The sequence below is a fragment of the Crocodylus siamensis genome, chromosome 2 (genome assembly GCF_052110815.1).
Source record: "Crocodylus siamensis isolate JL-2025a chromosome 2, ASM5211081v1, whole genome shotgun sequence".
In the NCBI taxonomy this organism is placed as follows: Eukaryota; Metazoa; Chordata; order Crocodylia; family Crocodylidae; genus Crocodylus; species Crocodylus siamensis.
The window spans coordinates 162,498,971-162,521,578 of NC_143396.1; the positions used below are offsets into that span (position 1 = coordinate 162,498,971).

Sequence of the window (22,608 nt, forward strand, 5' to 3'; positions counted from 1 at the left end):
GCGCTGTCACAAACATCACTACAGAATACACCTGCTGATGATGAAAGAACATGAAACATTTTTCATTTTAACTTAGTAAAAACATTCTGTATAAATGGAATCATTTCTCATAGTTTTTTTTCCTCCCCCTTACACAGATAATCAGTTGATCTTGCTCCAGTTCCATGTGGATTATCTACTCTTCAAAAAGTACTCACTGATCTTTATTGCTGTTTTTTTTGCTAAGCAATAATTAAACTGACCTGGGAAACAAACTACATTTTACCCTCAGATGTGCTCTTCAGGTCACAGCAGATGAACTGGGGAGGATAAACACACACTGTTATTGCCTGAACTGAACTTGTTCTATCCATGGACGGCTGTGAAGGCCAAAAGCTGTTTGACACCCACTACATAAAACAAATTCACAAACACAACAAATGGAAAACTTCTGAATGATAATGTATTTCAATCAAATCCAGCCATGCAATGCATTTTTTACTATTTACTTTCAAAAAGGAACAGAGCTCCGTAGAAACAACTAACCGGTTGCAGCTTAAATCCAGGCATTGGGCTTGCAAATCCAAGTCTAAAATTGAAATCTTTTGACAATCTTTAAAGAACTTCTACACCATACCTCACAAGAATAGAAAATAAACATGGCTATAAACCGGTTTTTCAGTCTGTGACTTTCTGCAGTTTGAACGGGTTTAATATAGTCTGGCAGACTTTCAACAAAATAAAAATGGAAGTGAGGTCAAGAATAAAGAATGGTTATTTACCCTATAGCAACTGCAGTTCTTCAGGATGATTTTAGTTAGGCTACAGTCCACCATAGTCTTATGTGCATGACACTACACAAGTGGGGTACATGTACTTGGACATTTTTATTTAAAAAACATCTTTCAAACCACACTTCTCCCTCAGTTCTCTTGCAATTCAATGCCTACGTTGCCAAGGACTCTGGAAAAAGTGGAGGAATCAATGGCAAGTTGTAGGATCCACGTAGAAAACATCTTAAAAGAACCACAGTTACCAGAGTGACCAATCTTTCTTTTACAGGTATGTGTCAGTGAGGATCCAACTATGACTAGCAGTGATGGAAGTGAAGGATTTCAACTGCATCAGTCAGGAACTGCACTACCACTCCCCCAAATCTGGTATATGATCCGACTGGCCAATCAAGGGATCTCTTCCCAATCACCATTAAAGCATGAGACAGACATTGTTGCCAAAGCCACAGAATTAGTGACAGTCCTGCACGTTTCAGACAGCATACAGTTGAGACATGTATTAATTGGGGCTACTAGTCAGTCCATATTGTTTTGTACTACAGATATAGAAACTTGCTTCCATTTTGAGGGCTCTCTCCTAGAGAGCATCCTGTTTTCAGGACTATATCCTGAAATTGCAGGCACGCCTATTTGTAGTGCTCAACCAGCTTAAGACCAACCCATAAGCCATGACTAAAGGCCTATGTTCAGCATCTGACCTTGGTCCACAGAGCATGTCCAGACAGGTTGGCACATGAATGGGTAGCAGAGGGGAGACATTGGTGAGAAGTTATGCAATGCCAAGATCAAAGGAGAAAGGCATTTAGTCCCAAGCCTAGCCCAGCAATTCTCAACTGGGGTGCCACAAGATCCTTTTGAGTGTCATAGATTGAGAGGAGATAAGCACTTGCTCTTTCCCACTAAGTCCCTACGCAAGGAGGTAAGTGTAGGTTCATCTCTGAGTAAAAACTCTTGCTTACCCCTGCTACCATCTGTGTGAGAAGCTAAGTGTTTTGCAAACAGAACTTTTTTTCTTTCAAATAAGATTTGCTCTCAGTTGGGCAGGATTATTCACCACAACGGAGTACACCCAAAGCACTACTGCACTATTGAGTCATCATGTTCCAGTCATTTATGGACTTCACTGGTCAAGTTATTGAGGGGTAACATGGTACTTACTCCAGAGCACTTCTCATTATAGCATAATGAAACTGACAATTAAAGAAAATATACAAGACAATTTAAAGGAGACTGTGATTACAGTGATTGGTTCTTCAAGTTGTGATAATGCTGAAAAACCCACTAAGGATCACAAACACATGGTATTCTACATTATATAAAAATATATGCATTTCTTAGGGTCAGATCCTGCTATTTACAAATTTACAGGTGAACTGCTGCCCTCATGCAGAACCCCAGTGAAGACGAAGTAATAGTATAAGTCTTCTTGGGGCACAGAACTCACAAGTTTGTATAGTGTATTGCAAAACGTTCCTGATTCTAGTTGCAGCCAATGGATGCTACTGCAATAATAATAATAAGCCTGCTCACTGATTCCAGTGGTTCCTCTGACCCAGCTATAAATGATACAATGCATGCTCCTGATCCAACTATTACCTGGTCTGCAAAAAGCACATAGGGCAGTTCCATTTGGTCACAGTGGCCATGGCCAAAGCACCCACACGACAGCAGCCCTGAGAGGGCATTGCTGTGGTACCCTGGTTGACAGTCACTGTTGTAACAGAATAATTTAATTAATTTTTTAAAAGGAAACAAGTACCATGCATCAGCAAAAAAATCTCTGTATTTCAGTCATAGAATCATAGAAGTAGGGTCGGAAGAGACCTTGTAGATCTTCAAGTCCGACCCCCTGCCTGGGCGGGAGGAAAGACTGGGCTCAAATGAGTCCAGCCAGGTAGGCATCAAGCCTCTTCTTAAAGATCCCCAGGGTAGGAACCAGCACCACTTCCCTAGGAAGTTGGTTCCAGCTCCTAGCCGCCCTGACTGTGAAGTAGTTCTTGCAGATGTCTAATCTAAACCTACTCTCCAATAATTTGTGTCCATTATTTCTTGTCATGCCAGGGAATACTAGGGGAAACAGTGTCTCCCCTAAACCCTTCTGGTCCCCCCTAGTGAGTTTATAGGTAGTCACCAGGTCCTCCCTCAGCCTACTCTTGTGAAGGCTGAACAGGTTTAGGTCCCGCAGTCTTTCAATGTAGGGTCTGCCCTGTAGTCCCCGGATCATGCAGGTGGCCCTCCTCTGGACCCTCTCAATGTTGTCCGCAGCCCTCCTGAAGTGGGGTGCACAGAACTGAAAGCAGTACTCCAGCTGTGGCCTGACCAGCGTCACATAGAGGAGGAGGATCACCTCCCTGGCTCTACTTGAGATGCACCTACTAGTGTGCTCACTTCACCCCAAATTTTGGTATCATCAGCAAATTTAAACAGGTTGCATTTCACCACGTTGTCCAAATCGCTGATGAAGAAATTGAACAGCTTGGGCCTAAGGACCAAGCCCTGGGGGACTCTGCTGCCCACTTCCCCCCAGGTTGAATATGACCCGTCCACCAGCACCCTCTGAGTATGACCCTTAAGCCAATCTGCAATCCATCTGACTGTGTAGGCATCAATGTCACAGTCGCCTAGTTTTTTAATGAGGATGGGGTGGGAGATGGTGTCAAAGGCCTTGCTGAAGTCTAGAATCATTTATGTTAAAACTAACCTAGTTTTACAATTCAGATTATGAACCCCTAATCGCTTGTATAATTTCAAATACGTGCTGCAATTGCGTCCATTGTTGTCACACTGAAATTCTATTCATAAACGAAGGCTTTCTCAAAGCCCCTGTTGTGACACTTGGATAAAGCAGAAGGCAGTAGTTTATAAACCCATCTAGAAAGACTATAGAGGTCTCCCTGTGAATCAGCAGAACAGGAATAGATTCTGGATAGCATAATTAGCACTCTCTCCTTTGAAGCACTCATTTATGCCTCCTGAGCATTAGAAATGTAACAGATTTTTTTTTGCCAGTTGTGCTGCACACAGGTGGATGCAGAGGCTGTTTCTGGGGACTGGCAGAGGAGTGGCAGCACATGGAGCAGAGCTTCCCAGCAGTCATCTCAAGCAGCACTTCACGGTGCCCCACAGCAACCAGAGAAGTAGTCCCCAGCACCGCAACTCAGCAGCGCCCCACCCAGCAGCAGTATGGCAACAAGTTGGAGACGGGCCTTTGGATGGCAGCCCTGGTGTGAGAAACCCCAGACCCTAAACAGCCACCCAGATACCTGCAGAAAAGCTACTGACAGGAAAAAGTTGGCAACAGCCGTACCAGCACCAAGGAGAGCCGGAACAGCCAGAGCACTGGCTCCACCAAAAGCAGCCGAAGGGCTGTCAATGGAAAGAAAGCTGACACCACCCACAACAGCAGTAACAAGGGCTGGGGTACCAACGGCAGCACCAGTAACAACAATGGAGGCTGGAGCTGCCAGGACACCTGTAGCTGCAGCAGTGATGGGGGCCCCTGGCAGTAGAGTCATTGAATCTAGCTGTTGCAGTGACAGTACTGCAGCCCCAAGTCCCCTTGGAAGTTCAAGACTGGGTATCTGAGGGGTGTTAAACCCACCAAAGACAACAAACTAAGTCAGCAACACAGGCTGTGGAGCCCCAGGTGAGTGCCCTGCAAACAGGCGTAGGCCAGGAGCCAAGCAGTAGTGAGAATAAGTCTACTGCTCAACAGAGTCATTGCTGGGGTGGAATCTGTATGATAAATAAGCTAGTAAAGACACCTTGTGTTAAAACAAAGAGAATCCAACACCCTCAGCGAGAACTCTTTGCAATACACTGATTGCCCTAATTTGCTCATGAGAACCTTCTGGGTTTATCCAGAGAGATGTAACAAAGCAGCTGAGCACCCAGGGCAGTGCATGGGGAACAGCAATGACTTCTGGCTGCCATCATGCCACCAACGTGAGTGTGCAGCTCCAGAGCCCACTGTTATGGCACCCCTGCTTTTTCTACATATCTCAAGGTACCAGGCATAGCTCATGAACACTGAGATGGTGGGGCAGATGGAGCCTCTCACAGGTGTGCGGCCCCCCCATGTGCTCGACAGTGAACCCAGAAATGAACCAGAAGAAATTCCGGGTCCGCCAGACAGCACCCTGCCCCCCCCCAACCCCGTCTCAGCAATCAGCTGTGGGGAGACCCCAAGTGCCCCCCCAGCCCCAGGAGGCAACAGTTGCTGAGCTGGGGGAGAAGGTTGGGGGGTCCCCAGCGTGCTACCAGGCAGACCCAGAAGTGCTTCTGGTACATTTCCAGGCCTGCTGCTGAGAGCTCTGAGGACCCATGGGTCACTCCATCCACCCCAGCATCTCAGCATTCACAAGCCACCTGGTACCTTGAGGTAGGTAGAAAAACATTTAAAGCTGGGTCTATGTTTGAATAGCTGAATCTTTCTGAATCCATTTGGAGGGTTCTGATTTGATTTGGAGAGATTGAAGGGTCTTCAGATTCTGAGATTCAGCCACTGAATTGGGCCAAATCTCTGTTGAATCGAATCGGGGACCGAAGTTTTGCACAGCCCTACTGCTTAGCATGCGCATCTTGCAAGATCCTGGATCTGACACCTGAATTTCTACCAGATTCACAGAAGTTTAGAGCTGGAAGGGACCTCGTGAGATCACTGGGTCCAGCCTACCTGCTCAGGGCAGAAAAGACGGCCAAGGTCAAATGACCCCAGCAAGGTGTACCTCCAGTCTCTTTTTGAAGATGTCCAGGATAGATAACAGCATACTGTCCACAGCAGAGTGATCAGTGGCTTGGTCAAATACATTTCAAATCAGAAAATGACCTTACTTTAGCAAAAAAAAAGTAAAATTTCACCTTTCCAATAGTAACAAAGACATGAGAGAACTTTGGTCAATTAAGAAAATTTCTGTGTAAATTTTTGATTCTTAGAGACACTTTCAGCTAACAGAAAATTACAAATTGAGGCTGTACTCAATTCTGCTCCTCCACAGGAATATTATTCAGGCATCTGCAGTTGCAAGGGGAAAGAATACAAATATAAGTCAACCAGAACTATCAGAGAGGTAACTTCAATCTCTTACAGGGTTTACCTACACATAAGGATTCCCAGGAAAGTTGAGACAAATTAACAATGAGCATGAAGTTAAAACTCCTATGTGGAGGCTCTGAAGGCACAAGCTAAAGTGAACCAAGGCCACTCCACTTGCGAACGAGCACATCCACACAACAATTCAATGTTCTTCAACTAATGCACTTTGAATAATCTAAACTTTCCCAAGTGTCCTGTGGATAAGTCCCTCATGTTTCACCAAGTGTTACAGGCTGCCACCTCAGTGAACCATACACACAAGAAATCTTAAAAAGTGACCTGCAGAGAAAAAGAAAATTAGGTTTGTGATTTGTTTCCCTACAACACATGAAAACATGAAGGTATTTGTTTTTGAAAAAAGTATTTTTTCTCCCCCTGCTTGTTTTTAACATAAGTTCACATCCTGTCTACCCTGGACAAGAACAGGGAAGTGGGAGGGCAGTGTGGAGAGCAGAGGCACAGTAGACAGGGATTCCCTGACAGTGCCCTGTCCCAAATCCCTTTCCCCAGGGTGGGAAGAGAAAGCGGCAGCAGAGCACTGTGAGGTGCTGAAGCCTTCCCTGGCACACTCCACAGAGAACACCCATGTAGCCTGAAGGCAGGCAAGGTTCTTTAGGTAGATGTGATGTCTTTCATTAAACCAACTGAGTAGTTGGGAAAGAGTTCTTTGCAAGCTTTTGGGTGCATTCACCCTTTGTTAGGCATAGGGAGTCTTTGCTGGTCTGAAACTCCAAGGAATGAGAGAAGCTAAGTCCTGGAAGGATGTCAGTGAAAATGTAAATAGGTAGAGATAAGCAAGACAAAAGGCAAAGCAGGGAGGAGGAAGAGAGCAGGGGGACAAAAAGTCAGAGGGAGGCAGAGATAAAAAACAAGGTGAAAAAGACAAGCAAGGTTTTTTGAGTTGATGTGATAGCTTTCATTAGACAGGGTAGTTGGAAAAAAGTTCTTGGCAAACTTTTGGGTGCAAGCACCCTTCTTCAGGCATAGGGAGTCTCTGCTGTTCTGTGACTTTTTCTTGGAGTCTCAGAACAGCAGACTGCCTATGCCTGAAGAAGGGTGACTGCATCTGAAAGCTGGCCAGGAACTTTCTTTCAACTACTCAGTTGGTCTAATAAGAGTTAGCACGTAGATTCAAAGGACCTTGCCTGCCTAGGTCCATAGGCCAACACAGCTACAACCAAAACCCCAGCAAGGTGAAAAAGAGGCAGTCTGTGAAAAAGAGAATAGTTACAGATGAGGAAAGCAGGAATGGGAGTAGCTAAAAGTGTGACAGGATGTCAGTGAAAATATAAAAGGGTAGAAGTAGGAAAACAAGAAGGTACAGGAGAGGGAAGAAAACAGGACAAAAAAGGCCAAAGGGAAAACGTTACAGAGGTAAAAAGAGGCTAGCAATAAAAAGGAAATGGTAGGGAACTGGGAAGAAAAAAGGCAGAGGGGAGGGGAGGAGAGAAAGGTGGGGGAAGGGAATGTAAGAGGTCAGGTCAGGCAGGTTGTAATGGGTTATAAATCCAATGTCTATACTGAGTCCATGATTTTTAGTATCCAGGAGGTTGATGAAGTGAAATTTGTAGACTCATCTATGAAAGGTGTGTAGGAGAAACCAAACAAGTGCACACCAGAATGAACATACACTGGAAATCTATCAAAGAAATACCCAACTGCCTGTGGGGGCACATTTCTCACAAGACAATCAGTCCCTCTCCAATCTCGCAGCAATAATCCTCAAAGGGAATTTACAATATACCTTTCGTAGATGGGCCTAAAAATCATGGACTCAATATAGACATTAGATTTATGACACATTACAACCTGCCTGACATCCAGTTCACATGGTACCTGCCTGACCTGACCTCTTTCATTCCTTTTCGACCCCCCCACGTTTCTCTCTTCTCCTCCTCCAATTCTCTGCCCTTTTTTCTTCCTGTTTCCCTACCATTTCCTTTTTAATCGCTAGCCTCTTTTTTACCTTGCATTATTACCTCTGTAGTGTTTTCCCTTTGGCCTTTTTTGTCCCCCGTTTTCGTTTCCCTCCCATTCCTGTTTTTCTCATCTCCAACTATTCCCTTGTTCACAGACTGACTCTTTCACCTTACAGGGGTGTAGGTTGTAGCCGTGCTGGTCTAAGGACATAGGCAGACAAGGTTTACTCATCATTCCATCCAGGAAAAGCACACACCAGCTGCTGAAACTTCCTTAGTCTGACGAAGGGTTTTTGAACCCGAAAGCTTGCTTAATAATTGTTTTCCAACTATTTAAGTTGGTCTAATAAAAGATATCAGATTCACCCAAAGAACCTTGTTTGTCTTTTTCACCTTGTATTTTATCTATGTTGTCTCCCTCTGACTTTTTCTTCCCCCTGCTCTCTTCCTCCTCCCTGCTTTGCCTTTTATCTGCTTATCTCTACCTATTTACATTTTCACTGACATCCCTCCATACTGTTAGCTTCTCTCATTCCTTGGCATTTCAGACCAGCAAAGATGCCCTATGCCTAACAAAGGGTGACTGCACCCGAAACCTTGCAAAGAACTTTTTTCCAATTACTCTATTAGTCTAATAAAAGATAGCACATCTACCCAAAGAACCTTGCTTGCCTATGTCCTTAGACAACACAGCTACAAGCAAAAACCCAGCTATATAGCCCAAAGGGCTTCATTTTGAAGTGGTGCTAAATAGCAGCAGTTTTTCAGGGCTGTTTTTGGAGTACTTCTACCATTTTTGGACTGCTTCACACTTCATGTCCATCCGTAAATGTATGGCTCATCCTTTGAAGCATTTCAAATGGCATTTGAAGAGTTTCAAACATTATGTCTACCTAGAGTACAGTACTTCTCTTAAAGCAGAGAGGTGTATAGTTAGAATACTAGTAGGTAAAAGCAGAAATAAATTTTAACAGAAAGCCTTACCCACAGAAGATATAATACACCATTAAAAGGGCCCTCAAGTTTTTTTTAATAGTCTCAAATGGACTTTTCTGAACATGGGTCCCATCTGAAAGGATTTACATTATTAGTGCTTCTGTATAAAAAGAACCAAGTTAAGTTACAAATATTTTTAAAAGAAAACACTGTTACACTCTTAAGGAGATCATTCACATTGGTAGTGTATAAAACTATTGATACATATTTCATGCATACACCAAAGCAAATACAAATAAATCTTGTTAACTCCTTTTGTTACTATGAATTATCTGGATATAAAGTACTTTTTAATAAAATATTTTGTACACTTAGAATACATGTTTTTCTACATTGTTAGTTCTTTACTTCCTTCCCTTTTAAATGTTTAAATGTTTCAAGGAGAACCTATCCTTTTATCAAGGTTCACAGTAGGATGACAATGGGGTTTGTGCTCTTAAGTCACATAAGGAAATCTTATTGGTGCTTAACTTCATGCTCCGATTTTGGAAATATTTGGCCCATGTATGAAAATGTTCACAATTATTTGCTAATATGTCAGAAATATAAGCTACTTACAACCTTTAGCCCTGAGGCAATTTTGTTTTCAAGTGACAAAGATTCTACCCTACTTACAGAAAAGCTTTTAGAAACACAAATTTAACTTTTGATGCTCTAACCCAGAGGAGCTCAACCTCTGAGCTCCAGGCCAAATAGAATCCGGCCTATGGGGCTCCCCAAGGGTCGGGAAATTTGGCAGCGGGGAGCAATAGCAGTTAATACTGCTGCTCCTCCTTGCTGCCAAAATCCCAAGCTCTGTACAGTGGGTTTGAGCCAGGCCATGACCTTCCTACCACACAGCTCAAATGGGGCCAGGCCATACCCACACCCCGTCAACAGTCAACCCATGCCCTCTTCTCCTCCCCACCCTCCACGAGGTTGGGCCATACCTCCAACCCCTGCACAGCTGGTTTGAGGCTGGCGCATGCCTCCTTCCCTTGCACCCAGACAAGTTGGGGCTGAATCATGCCCCCCATTCCCCCTTCCCCCAATCCCTCCAGTGCTGGAGTGGGGCTGGGTCATGCCCCCTACCCCCTCTACAGGGTCAGGTCAAGTCCCCTTCCCTACCACATCTGGATAGGGGCTGGACTGCCTCCTTCCCCCTCTGCACAGCCAAATGGAGCCTTGTTGCATCTGCCCTGGTCACCACCTTAGGTCTGCTGGCTGGATCCCATCCAGCCCACTAGACAAATATTGAGAATCACTTCTCTAAATGATTGGGGGACAACCTTTTCATAGAATCAATGAGTCGGGAGGGACCTAGACAGATCATCTAGTCCGACCCCCTGCCATGGGCAGGAAGGAGCACTGGGGGTGGGAGGGGTCATAAGACCCCAGCCAGGTACCTATCCAGTCTTCTCTTGAAGATTTCCAAGGAAGGTGAGAGCACCACCTCTCTAGGAAGCTTATTCCAGGCTCTGGCCACCCTTACACCCTTCTGGCCCTGGGTGCCAAGTAAGAAGAGGTACAGGTGTACTCTGGTAATATTCCCATGCCAGGAATTCCCAAAACAGTCCCCAGCTGCTGTTGCTTTAGGAGTAACAGCTGGGGCAGGCAGAGTATTCACAGACGCAGCAGCAGCTTAGCCGGGACTGTTTGAGTTTCTAGTGCAGGTAGGACTGCTGCCCCCACCCCAACCCTGCTCTCACAACTGGATCCCAACCTACTCTTCTAACCCACGTGCCCCCCGCTTTCAGAACTGTACAACAAACCCCCTCCTGTCCCATAGGGTTTGCCGTGGACTCCAACTTTGTACACCTCCCCAATCTGCCACATACCACGCACACAGGCTGTTAATGCCACTGGTGGTACCTGTGCCACAGGCTGGTCACCCCCCTGCCACACTTATACAAAAGCTTAAAATTTAAGCATAAGCAGTCCCATTAGTCATACAAGCAAAAAGTTACATGCATGTTTGCTAAATCAAGCACTACTTTCTTTCTTCCTTTCAAGTGCCACTAAGAAGCATTTTGAAAAAAATAAGATTGAATTAGGATCATAAAAAAAAAAAAATCACAGGGCTGGAAGAAACCCTCAAGGGTCAGGTAGCATAACCCCCTGCACAAATGTAGGATGCACTATTATGCCATCCCATAAAAATGCCTATCCATCCTGAATCTGTTTCATCTTTTGATTAGAACGTATAATAGCACAGATTGAAAATTTGGTATGAAGTCTCAACAAGATTTTTTTTAAAAGTCACGTTTTAAAACCTAATTTTAAATGTCTTGGATCTATATCACTCAGCCCTGGAAACTGTCATTCCAGCTACCGATTCAGAAGGACAGTAGCTTCATACAGTGTTCCAGAATAAGAAAACTAGTCCCACACCTTCTAAACTTTTATTGTGGTCTCATCTTCATTTTAAGAACTAACAGCTTTATCTTTTCATGGTTTTTTGTTTTAAATTCTTATCAGTGTTAATTTAAGAAAAGGCAAGACTGGACAGATGGGACCAATATCAAGACAGATCAAATTTGGAACCCAAAAGTCTTTACAATGTTCTTTAAAAAAAGGTAATCAGTTAAAAAAAAAAAAAAATACCACCACATACATACATACATACATGCATGCATGCCTGTTGTGAGTGAAAACATTTTGTTTAAAATATCAACAGTAAAAACCATACATTTCAAGCCAAATGATGCAACTAATACAGCACTGTTCAGATGGTAAACCTAGTTCAACTAGACAAGCATGTTTATAAATCACATTTATTACCAATGAAAAGGAAAACTGTAGCTGGTACTCAGACTCAGTGTGATATCTTAAAAACCAAAGACAAGTGGAAATAAAAGCTGAAAGATGTTGGTGTGGCACGCACCTTCAGTATCATCACGCAATTGCTCCACCAAATCTGTCAAATCCTCCCAAGAGTCTTTGCAAACAGCAAAAAGAAAGGAAAAGAAAGAAAATATGTCATGCAAGCCATAATCTAAAGGAAAGATTCAAAATCAAGATATAAGAAAGGGAAAACTGAAAGGGAAATTTTTGTAATAAGATGACTCGGTAGTGATAAGAGATTTGCAGTTCAAAAGAGTTTATTAGTTTGCACAAAGCAATATAACAAGGCTTTTTTGTTGGTGGTTTTTGTTTTGGGTGGTTAAGAAGAGATAGCTTTTTATTTTTAATAAGAGATAGCAAGTAATTCATACTAGGTAGAACTGGGGTATGTTTAACTCTCAACATGACTTAATACTTGTGTAAACCATTTCCTAATAAAGAATTCCATGTAGAAATCTATACTTTTGTTTTATAACTATGAAGATTAAGGAACTAAACTTGTGATATCAAACTTCTCCATGTGACACTGGCATATGCTTCAGGTTTCTTCCCCGCCCCCACAACCTTTCAATTTGACATCATAAATAAAAGAAGGAAATAGAGCTAAAAGTGAAAAGCAAAAACTCTATATGCTCTGTGTTTTAAAGACAATGTACACAAGACACAAGCAAGACTAAACAGTGACATTCCTGTTCTACAGAGTGCGACTCACATTTTAAAGAGATTTTCACAAAAAATGGCGTGCCAACATCGCAAACAAAAACACTTGATTCTGCTGCTGTCCTGCAAGCTGCTGATAGGCAAAGGGGAGGAGGCAGAAAAGTGGGCAGGACAGAGAAAGCATAGCAAGTCTCTGTCCTTGACTCCATAAACAGTTACCAAACCAGAACTGTAAGTTAACAAATTCTTGGCTTCTTACTTACGTGTTTTGTTCTCTCCTGAAACACTAGTTCTCATTCAGTATGTATGCTTGAGAGGTGAGAAAATTTAAATCCTTCTTCCAAACAGAGCTCTGGGCAAAGTACATTTCCTATGACCTCCTTTCTCCTTCCCACTTTGAAAAGCTACTGCTCACCTCCTCCCCAAACCAAGAAACCAGTGTTGACTTGAACAACAAAACACTTTGCACTGAACAGCTCATTAAGCACAAGAACTCTTCCATATTAGAGTCTTGATGACCAATTTCTATATTTTATTATTCTATTAAACTCTACAGTTAATACCAATTCCTTTTTTTGAAAATAAGTTTCATACCTTATTTCTTTAATGAGACCTATATTTACTTTTTCATAAATAACTGAGTATCTACATCTAAAGAGACTAAGGAAGTGGAACAGATTCTCATTTTCAGAAACAGTATATGCACTGAAGATAGTGTCTTTCAGAAATTAAATATTTGAGGAAAACACTTTACATAATGGAATGCTACTGATAAAAAAGCTGAGGTTGCTTCTATCCATTGGCATAGCACTTTACTCTTTTAGTCATTAAACAGTCCAACAACTCCTGTAAATATTTAATAACATTTGCAAGCCTAAGAAGAAACTACCAAATACTAGACTTACACTGCATGTACCTTAGTTGTCAGGTAAAAGGGATCATAGGCTAAATGAGAGAGAGAAAGAGAGAGACTTCTTGACTTTTAAACCTGTGTTATAAAAAGGTTAAACACAAAAGGTGAAAGTGCAGAGAAGTGTGTGCCCCCCCGCCCCCGGGACTGAGCACGAAACACTTGTCAGTAACAAAAGCATCCATATCAGCAGAGGTTGAAACCTCCTCCCTAACAGTGCCCTTCATGGGGTTACACATTTAGAACAAGTGTCCATCTTCCACCTTGCAGCATCCCTTCAATGGACACAAACTGGTCCGAGTAAAAGACAGAAAGAGAACTGGTAAAACCCTTTTTACTACATAATAAGGACTTTGCACTTAACGTAAAAAGATAAGAGAAAAATATGGCTATTGTTTTTAGCTTTTCTTTATGCAACTGACAGCAGTTTGTGGAAATTCCTTTCCTCAATAACCCTGTATAGTTAGCTTTTCCTCTTTTACGTTAATGTTTTCAAATAGCAAAGAAGAAAACTCAAAACAAGTAACTTAAGTATCTCAAATACTACATTTTTAGACAGCTCTTTTTACCTTCATGGCATCCCTTTAACAGAATGTCCTACTTTGACTTGGATGTTGCCATTAAATATCTAGTTAATTATGCCATAGTGCTAGAAGTCTTAATTAGTCTCTGTGTATAAAGGAAGACTTAATTAGATGCTACCCTACAGTTAAAAACAGTTCCTTAAAATTTAATGAGAAAGGGAAATCTGGAGGCAATAAAAAAGCATGAGAGAAACAGGTGTCTACGAAGGATCAGCTATCTTCTATGCCACCAATTTGTTTCTACTATTAAGAATCCTAACAAAGTACATAGAATCATAGAAAATGAGGGTTGGAAGGGACCTCAGGAGGTCACATCTAGTCCAACCCCCTGCTCAGGACCAGCCTCAACTAGATCATCCCAACCAAGCCTTTGCCTAGCTGGGTTTTGAAAATCTCCAAGGATGGAGCTTCCACCACCTCTCTGGGTAACCTGTTCCAGTGCTTGCTACACTCCTAGGAAGAACATTCTTCCCAAGATCTAACCTAAGCTTCCCTTGCTGCAACTCGAGACCATGGCTCCTTGTTCTGTCATCACCCATCACTGAGAAGAGTCTAGCTCCATCCTCTATCAAACCCTTCAAGTAGTTGAAGGCTACTATTAAGTCCCCTCTCAGTTTCCTCTTGTCTAGACTAAATAAGCCCAGCTCCCTTAGTCTTTTCCTCATAAGTCATGCCCCCCAGCCCCCTCACCATTTTTGTCACCCTTCACTGGGCTCTCTCCAATTTGTCCACATCCTTTCTATAGTGGGGGACCCAAAACTGAACACAGTACTCCAGATGTGGCCTCACCAGTGCTGAATAGAAGGGGGAAAAAAGAAAAATCACCAGCACACCTACCAATGCAGCCCAATATTGTTAGCCTTCTTGGCAACAAGGGCACACTGCTGGCTCATATTCAGCTTACTGTCCACTGTAACCCCAGGTCCTTTTCTGCAGAACTGCTGCCCAGTCAGTCAGCCCCCAGCCTCTACTAGTGCATGGGATTGTTCTGTCCCAACTGCAGGACTTTGCACTTGTCCTTGTTGAACCTCATGAGATTCCTTTCAGCCCAATCCTCCTATTTGTCTAGATCACTCTGAATCCTAGCCCTACCCTCTGGCATATCTACTACCCCCACAGCTAGGTGTCATCTGCAATTGTAGCTATTAAATGAAGAACCCACATATATTTCCTTGCCATTAAAATAATCCGTTGCCTCTGAACCTTCACCTCTATGAAGGTGATCACCCAAATTATCAATTTTTCCTTTAAGATTCGAAAACAGATCATAGCAGAAATCCACATACATATAATATATTCATAATAAGTGGTATAAATAATAAGAGCAAACTGTCCATAGTAAGATCAATGATATAAATGGAGGCCTTGAACCCAAATAATTAAAAAGCGGGAAGTGGGCACTGAAAAGGCTGCATTTGTATAAGCAAATATATTAAAGCTTTAAAAACAAAAACAAAAAAGAACTCAAATAAGTTTGACAACTCGTGTGGCCATATTTTTTAAACTGCAATTTTTAAAGAAAAACCATTGCACAGGTATATTCATTTCTCTAAAGACTGGACTCATGAGCAAGACAGATCCAGAGTGAAAACAAGGAACGCATTAATAATATTGTAAGAGCTATTCTAAAAATCAAAGGAACTACAATGTCCTGGCCTGGCCCCACCATGACCATCCGCTGCAATATGATGAAGTCAGAAATATGGGAAGGTCATGCTTTCTTTTGGCATATGGACTGCAAAAAATACTACATCAAGCTGGAAACCACCCCCAGGGGAATACTGCTAAACACTGCAATGCCACACTAGTAAACAACCTCAAAAACTTCATACAGAAGACCCAGCTACACACTGAGGAAGTATGGCTTGTGGTCTCTGACATAATGGAAAGAGGCAGGGGAAATGCAGTATCTGATTTGATATAAATGTTTTTCTGACAGCAGTTGGGAAGAATCTAATAGCAAGAGTGGCTAGAGGCCAGAAGAGGCTTTGCTTTAGGTTGCTTCATTTAAATCTGAACAAATATCTAACACAGCCCTCCTCACCCAAAGCTGAACAAAATACTGTACCACTGGTCTTGTGCACATAACCTACATATTTAGTTCGAGTGACCTACAAGATTCACTCTAGGAAAAAAACACTGAACATAGGATATAGCATTCTGTGCTTGAGCTCCTTCCTCAAACAAATGAAGCGCTTAACACACACAACCACATCATTTGTAGATAGGCACCCACTATATAATAAATCCTCAGGATGGCGGGGGGGGGGGCTGGAACGACACAGAATAGCCCTAGACCTGACATTCTGCTTAAAACATTATCCTTTCCCACAAAGTAAATTTAAGACAATGTTCTTAAGACCTTTTTAAGGATACTCCCAGCAGCAACTTGGAGACAAATACAAAACATGGTAGCAATTAAAGACCAACACCCAATAGAAAAGCTAGCGTTTGTTCTTATGCGTAAAATGCATCTATAAACACTCGACTTCTTCCCTCTTTGCTATCAAAATGCCAAGTGAAACAAAATGAGAATTGCAGACAAATATGATCTGGGAATTACACAAGCCATGAACAAAAACACTTCACAGAAGTAAAAAAAAAAAGACAGAAGTCTTTAAAATTATGTTGCAAATGCCTCAACTAAAATGAAGAACCAAACCAGAGCATGAACTCAAAATAAATCAACACAGAAGTTTCTTCACACACACACACAGTCTCAGTGCTCTACTGTATCAAAAGACTGCTCTTTCACAGAAAAAAAAACAAACCAGTCACTGTTTAGCCATCTCAAACTGACCATTCATAAGTGCTTTGTAAGTGGTGCAACCCTGAAAGTTCTGTATTTCTTAGTCTCAAAAATACTTAAAGCCATAATTCTATTAATTTATAAAGCACCCTCTACCAACCATAGTATCTGCAGCTTCACTGTTAGATGGCTCTCAATACTCTTATGAATCATATAAAAGGAGGTCTAGAAGGGACCTCAAGAAGTCATCTAGTCTAGCCCTCTGCTGGACTAGTATCAACTCTATTTTAGAGGTGAAAGAAATGATGGAAACTTGTGCTTACGAGAAGGTCAGCAACCAGATTCTTTTGCTGGTTGTATTCTCAACTGCTCCTTCTCAAAAAGATGCCATGTGTGAAAAAGTGGAAAGTCATATAGAAGGACTGGAAATACAAAAGCTCTGTACATGCTAGTTACGTAAGTAGGCCCACAAAAAAACTACCATCAAATTAGGGTGACCACCTTTTCAAAATGAAAAAGGTGGGACACATGGCCACCTCTCCCCCATCTGCCCTCACTGGCAGCATGGCCAAAGCAAAGCTGAGCAGAGAGGGGGTGGATGTGGGCTGCCCACTGCAGGCTTCCGGGCTGCCTGGGGCTGTCAGCAGCGGGATGCAGGGGGTGCCATGTGCATGTGCGCACCTGCATGCCTTACCTACAGGAACCCCATGCTAGCCATGTGCCCCCTGCCTGTCCAGCAGCAGCAGGGGACACAACTCCCCACCACTGCCAGGTGAACAGGGAGTGCCTTGACATGGCAGCATTGCCAGGGTGGAACCCCCAAGGCCACAGCAAGCAGCCCACATCTGCCAGCACACCATCCACAAATTGTAGGGAAGGGGCACATGACTCGGTGCCCCCCAGCACCACCCTCTCCCTCACTGTTGAGGCCTCAATCTGCCCACCCCCATGCCCTCTTCCCCCCCATAGACATACCTGCAGGGAGCTGCTCTCCATGATGCCTGGCTGTCTTGCAAGCCACATGCACACATGTAGGTGAGCACATGCATGTAGCACCCCCTGCATCCCACTCCTGACAGCCCCAAGCAACCTGGAACTCTGCCAGCTTGCAAGGGGAAACCCACTGTTTTCCATGGTTTTCCACAGTGAATGGAAAACCTGGATTCCTGCATGAAACTGAATCTGGGACAAATGTTGTCCCAGAGTCATGAAGCCCAGGACTGGGACTTAACATTCCCATTCCGGGACTGTCCTGCCCTATTAGGGATGAGTTGTCACCCTAAATCAAAATGTGGATGAATTTTACAGTATGTTACAAATAAAGACAGACTACATTTCAGTAACAACAAATGCAGGAGAAAACAATTTTTAAAGTCAACAGGAACGAAAAAAAGGAAAGAAAGCACTGCAGGTCTCTCCTGCATAATTAAAAACATATGGACAGTGAAATCTCAACAGGGGAGAGTCAATTTCAAGTTTTGCCATCATACTCGAGCATTAATAGAGTAATTTGGACTTTCAAGAAGTGACATGATGAATCTGAGTCTGCAGTCAAAAGTAACACAGGAAAAAACTTCTCATCTTACTTAAGACAGTAATTTATCTATCTGGCATGAAAAACAAAAAATCAGTTTACATATGACAAGCAGGAGGCTGTATTCAGGTCATGGCCACTGACATCTCTATATTTCTATGCCTTCATTAAATGTCTGGTTGTTTGGATACAATGGAAATCTCCCAGTCTCGTAAATGTAAACTGCATGTAAATTGTCTGTACACAGCCTGCTCCATTTTCTCTGTTCTTTCTCCTGGCATACCAAGACTGCAACAAACTAAGCAGTCACCAGTTTCTTCTAAGCTGTTTTGGAGAAACCTGTGGGCACAAGTAAATCTGACAAGAATCAGGTCAATCTGAAATTTCAACTTGCAATGTAGGAAAAAAAACTCTGCAAAAGTAGGAGGGAGGGCATTAGCAGACGCAAAGAAAAATACTTTCAAGATTATTTGGTTGTCTTAGTTTACAGAAATTTAAAATTAATCATTTCAAGGGCACCAAATAATCAAGATTACAGATTAAAGAATAGTAGGATGCATGATCCTGTAAAAGCTTTGGGAAAGGCGACTGTGAATAACATGTTAAACCCATCAACACTGTTCATCTCAGCAAGAAAATAAGCAAGTAAGACCTTAATATCTAAGCAAGGTTCTTGAAAATTATCAAGTGCAAGATCACTTTAGAATACTGAGGGAAATTATGGTCCATTTCTTTAAAAGAACAAGTAATAATTTTAAAAGCACCCAAGGGTCAAATTTACAGAATTATTTATACACCTGAGGTGCAGACAGATATCTAGTATGATTTACAAGAGTGCTTAATGTGACTTCTCAGTTGTTTCCTAGAAGTCAGTTGAAAGAAAAAAATACAAGTAGTTACCTAACTGGATCAAAAAAAGCTTAAAACCTAATTTTTTAAAATGTGATTTTAAAGGTTGTCTACATATACACATTGTTTTATACAATGCAGATTATCCTAATAAATTTAGGGGGAAAATCAACTAATAACAATAAATGGCATCATAATAGTGGTGTAATTCATTCACAGCATGGATGAAAGTTGTAGCTATTTAACTTTTTCAATTAAAAAAAAATTAGCACCTTAACCAGAATAGTTAAAAAAAAAAACAAACAAAAAAAACAGTACAGCACTCAGTGCTTTAGGCCTTTGGCTCCTAAGACCCATTACATTACTCAAGTCGCAAGTCACTTTTAAAAATGAAACATAAGAGTTCTTGGGAATTTTAGTCAACTCTACTAAGGCTCTGATGGGTAGGTAAAACAAGCTGAAACTGCTGACAAAAGATGAAAGAAGAAAAGTTAGGTCTGACTTCTATAGCCAAAAAAGAGGGGGAAAAGAGAAGATAACAAAAGTATATCAGATCTAAGAAGGGAGAGAATAAATCAGTATAAATAAACTGGTTAACACTGCTTACAAATTCAAAAAGAAGGACTAAAGAGCACTCATCTCTAAATTAGAATTCACACAGTAGCTGGAAGATTACAAGGTTTAAGAAAACCATTAGAAATTCAGTATGATAACTTTCTTTTTCTTTTTCTCTTCTATCATCTTATGTAAAAGAAGAAAAGAGTGGAAAAAAAGTTCGCTAACTGTTCAGCATGATCATGACCTATGCAAAATTCTGAAGTTCTTTTACAAGATAAAGTGAAACTTATCTTATTTCGATTTACGCAAAATATCTAGCTGCAAGGCAACGAAATCAACCTGCTCAGTCATGGGGAGCCCTGTGGTTCACCCTGACCTGGCATAGCACTTGCTTTGTCTCAACTCCCAGGAAGGCTCAGGTGCAAGGTAAGTTCCAAGCCCTGCAACTCCTCAAGACCCAGCCCAGCAAATGGACTCTCCTCCTTTCAGCACCCTGAAAGCAAAGGGGTGCAGCACCGTGCGTTGCTGCAGCACAGAGCTGTCAACTTGCCAACATGGGGGGAGGAGAGCAGTCAACCAAGCCTCACCATGCAGCTGGCATCAGGCTGCATCGAGGGGCTACCCTGCCACATGTTCAATTTTAAGGCACAAGGGAAACTTGCCAAAAGTGTTACACGGTTTGTGGAATATTTTTGTGACTGGTTTCCCTAATTTTCTGAAGGTGTGGCTGGGTTACTGTTTATGTTGAGATTAAAAGGTTAATTATATCTTAAGTGTAACATCTGTCAGCAGCCTAAATTACTGTGTTTGCTAGAATTTAACATGCAACATGAGAAAATAAAGTCTCATCTTAGAGCTGAGTATGGGTAGGGCAGGGCAGGCAGCTGCCAAGGTTCAGGTTCAGGCTTGGTTGCCAGCTCTGCCTGTCTCCTCCCTGGTACTTGCCACACCTGCCACTTGCTCACTCACCCCTGCACCCCTCTTTCCCCTCGCACTCAACCCCCTCACCACACACAGTGGTTTCCCACAGCTCTCCCACACTCCCCACTGCCACACACATGTGCACACACACTGTTCCTTGCCACCTGCACCACCCCGCCTCAGCCAGCAGTGCCAACATCTCCAGCTTGCAATAGCAGGGAGGAGCACCGGGGAGACTGCAGTAGTAGAGGAACTTCTCTGGCTCCAATTCTGACCATGATCTGGGCATGGAGCCAGAGCTGTCAGTGGCCAAGCTGAGGACAGAGCTGGAGCCAGAGCCAGAGCCAAAACCTAAAATAAATGCTATGGGGGGAAGGAGGGCAAGTGCCTCAGCAGTGGGAGGGACAAATTAAAAAGGTCTCCCCAACAATTAGATTCTACATATGGAAAATTATCAACAAATTCATAATTTTCTATTATGGAATCTAATTACTGGGGAGTTGTCCAAAATTAAAGTTATCTTGGATGGGGTAAATAGGGTACGTACAATAATTATGATATACTGTTGCTAGAGGCTGAAAGTTATTGACTGTACCCGGAAGCTTGATTATGCTCCTTTTCCACAAGTCAAAAAGGACAGATTCTATTCTTAATTACCCCAGCGAACCCCAGATAATTTCTACTGAAGAAAAGGGAGTTATTCCAAATTTATACTGGCATAACTGAGATCAAAATCAGAGCTGAAAAGACTGTTTTTTGTCTGGAAAAAAGTGGGAACAAGAATATATAGCCATTTTTTCCTATTAAAAAAAAGCCAACTGCTGCAGACAGGATGTTTATTTCTTTTAAATATCAATGGCTAAGCAATAGCTCGCCTCGCACTTCTGTTTTACTGATACATCCTTATGTTCCTGAAATATTAACTCCTTTCTTGCTCCTCCATCTAAAATAACAAAATCAGGTTACTTAAGGGAATTCTAATGTAATCAGAGGCTCCTGAGTACAGAGATGACATAAGGCTTCTTCTCATAAATATTGAACACCTACTGTGCTCAATGTCACCCTCCACTTGGGGAATCCAGGATTAATAGCTGCAAAGGTTGCAACTGTTCATACATTCTCCATCCAGACAACAAATCACAGCACCTGCGGACATTTACAGATATAATCCAGGAGACAGGGTGGGGGGCGCTTTAATTAATGCAGCTCTGAGAGCTGTGTGGATGAAAGCTCATGGAGTGTCACAAGATAGCCCCGTTTTTAAGATGACCATCCAATAATCAGATTCCATATATCAGGGTTGTCAACCAGGGGTATGCGTACCCCTCGGGGTACTTGGAAAGGTCATAGGAGGTATGTGCAGGCAGGTGGGGACAGAGTGTGCCCTGGGGGGGTGGCGATGGCGGCATCTCCCACGGCACAGTCCCACAAAAATCGCCTCTTACTTGGCGGAGGAGGGGCGTACCAGGTGCCGCCGGCCCCATGTGGCACATCACAGCGCCTCCCCTCCCCCCACTCCAGCTTGCTCACCTGATTGGCAACCGGGAGGCAGTGAGGCACAAAGGGTCCAAATGGGGGTGGGGAGCAGGAGTGTGTTTCTGTGAGCCCTCCCCCAGGAGCGGGGGGGGAGGGGAGAAGGGCAGCAGCACCCCTCTGTGGACTGACCTGGGGCAAGGGGGCTCGCATGCAGAGGCCACCGCTGCACCCCAATATCCCATGGCTGGTTGCATGTCCAACGCCTCAGGCTGCTGACAGGTGGCACACAATTAGCCAGGTGCAAGGCCTGTCAGCAGCCCGCAGAGCCGCACATGTGACCAGCTGTGGGAGGATGAGCTGTGGGCCTGCATGTAGCACAATGGGAAAGAGATGGTGGACCTCATATGGTGGAAAGAGGACTGGCACAGACTTGTCAGAAGGAAGCCCTCCAAAGAGAATGAGGACAGTGAGGACAGTGATGACAGTGAGGACAAGCGAAAGCACTAGAATGGCGATGGGTGCGCAGGTTCAGAATAGCAAAGTAGCAATATTTGCAAAGTATAAATCACATTATAGCCTGTCAGAAAGCAGGCTACAAAACCAAGGAATCAGTTGAAAATATTGGGAACCAGACATAGGAGAGACTAGAAACCATTAATGATTCCAACACAGTCAAGCAGTGCAGACTTCCCAGAAAGTTATAGAAAGACAATAAAATATAATAAATAATATACATAATAATAAATCAAAATTCTCCAAAC

General features: G+C 42.8%; 1 protein-coding gene across 6 annotated transcripts in view; it reads right to left on the reverse strand.

The window, feature by feature from the left end:
* The window catches only part of RUFY3 (RUN and FYVE domain containing 3), a 93,424-nt gene that overhangs the window by 54,434 nt on the left and 16,382 nt on the right, over positions 1 to 22,608 (reverse strand). For 3 of the 6 annotated variants that reach the window (XM_090031975.1, XM_090031974.1, XM_090031978.1), the window contains exon 3: positions 11,647 to 11,700. The exons of the other annotated variants lie outside the window; for them this stretch is intronic. In XM_090031975.1, coding sequence (XP_089888101.1) covers positions 11,647 to 11,700 — 54 coding nt within the window. The remainder of the gene's footprint in view (positions 1 to 11,646; positions 11,701 to 22,608) is intronic. 6 annotated transcript variants of the gene reach the window in all.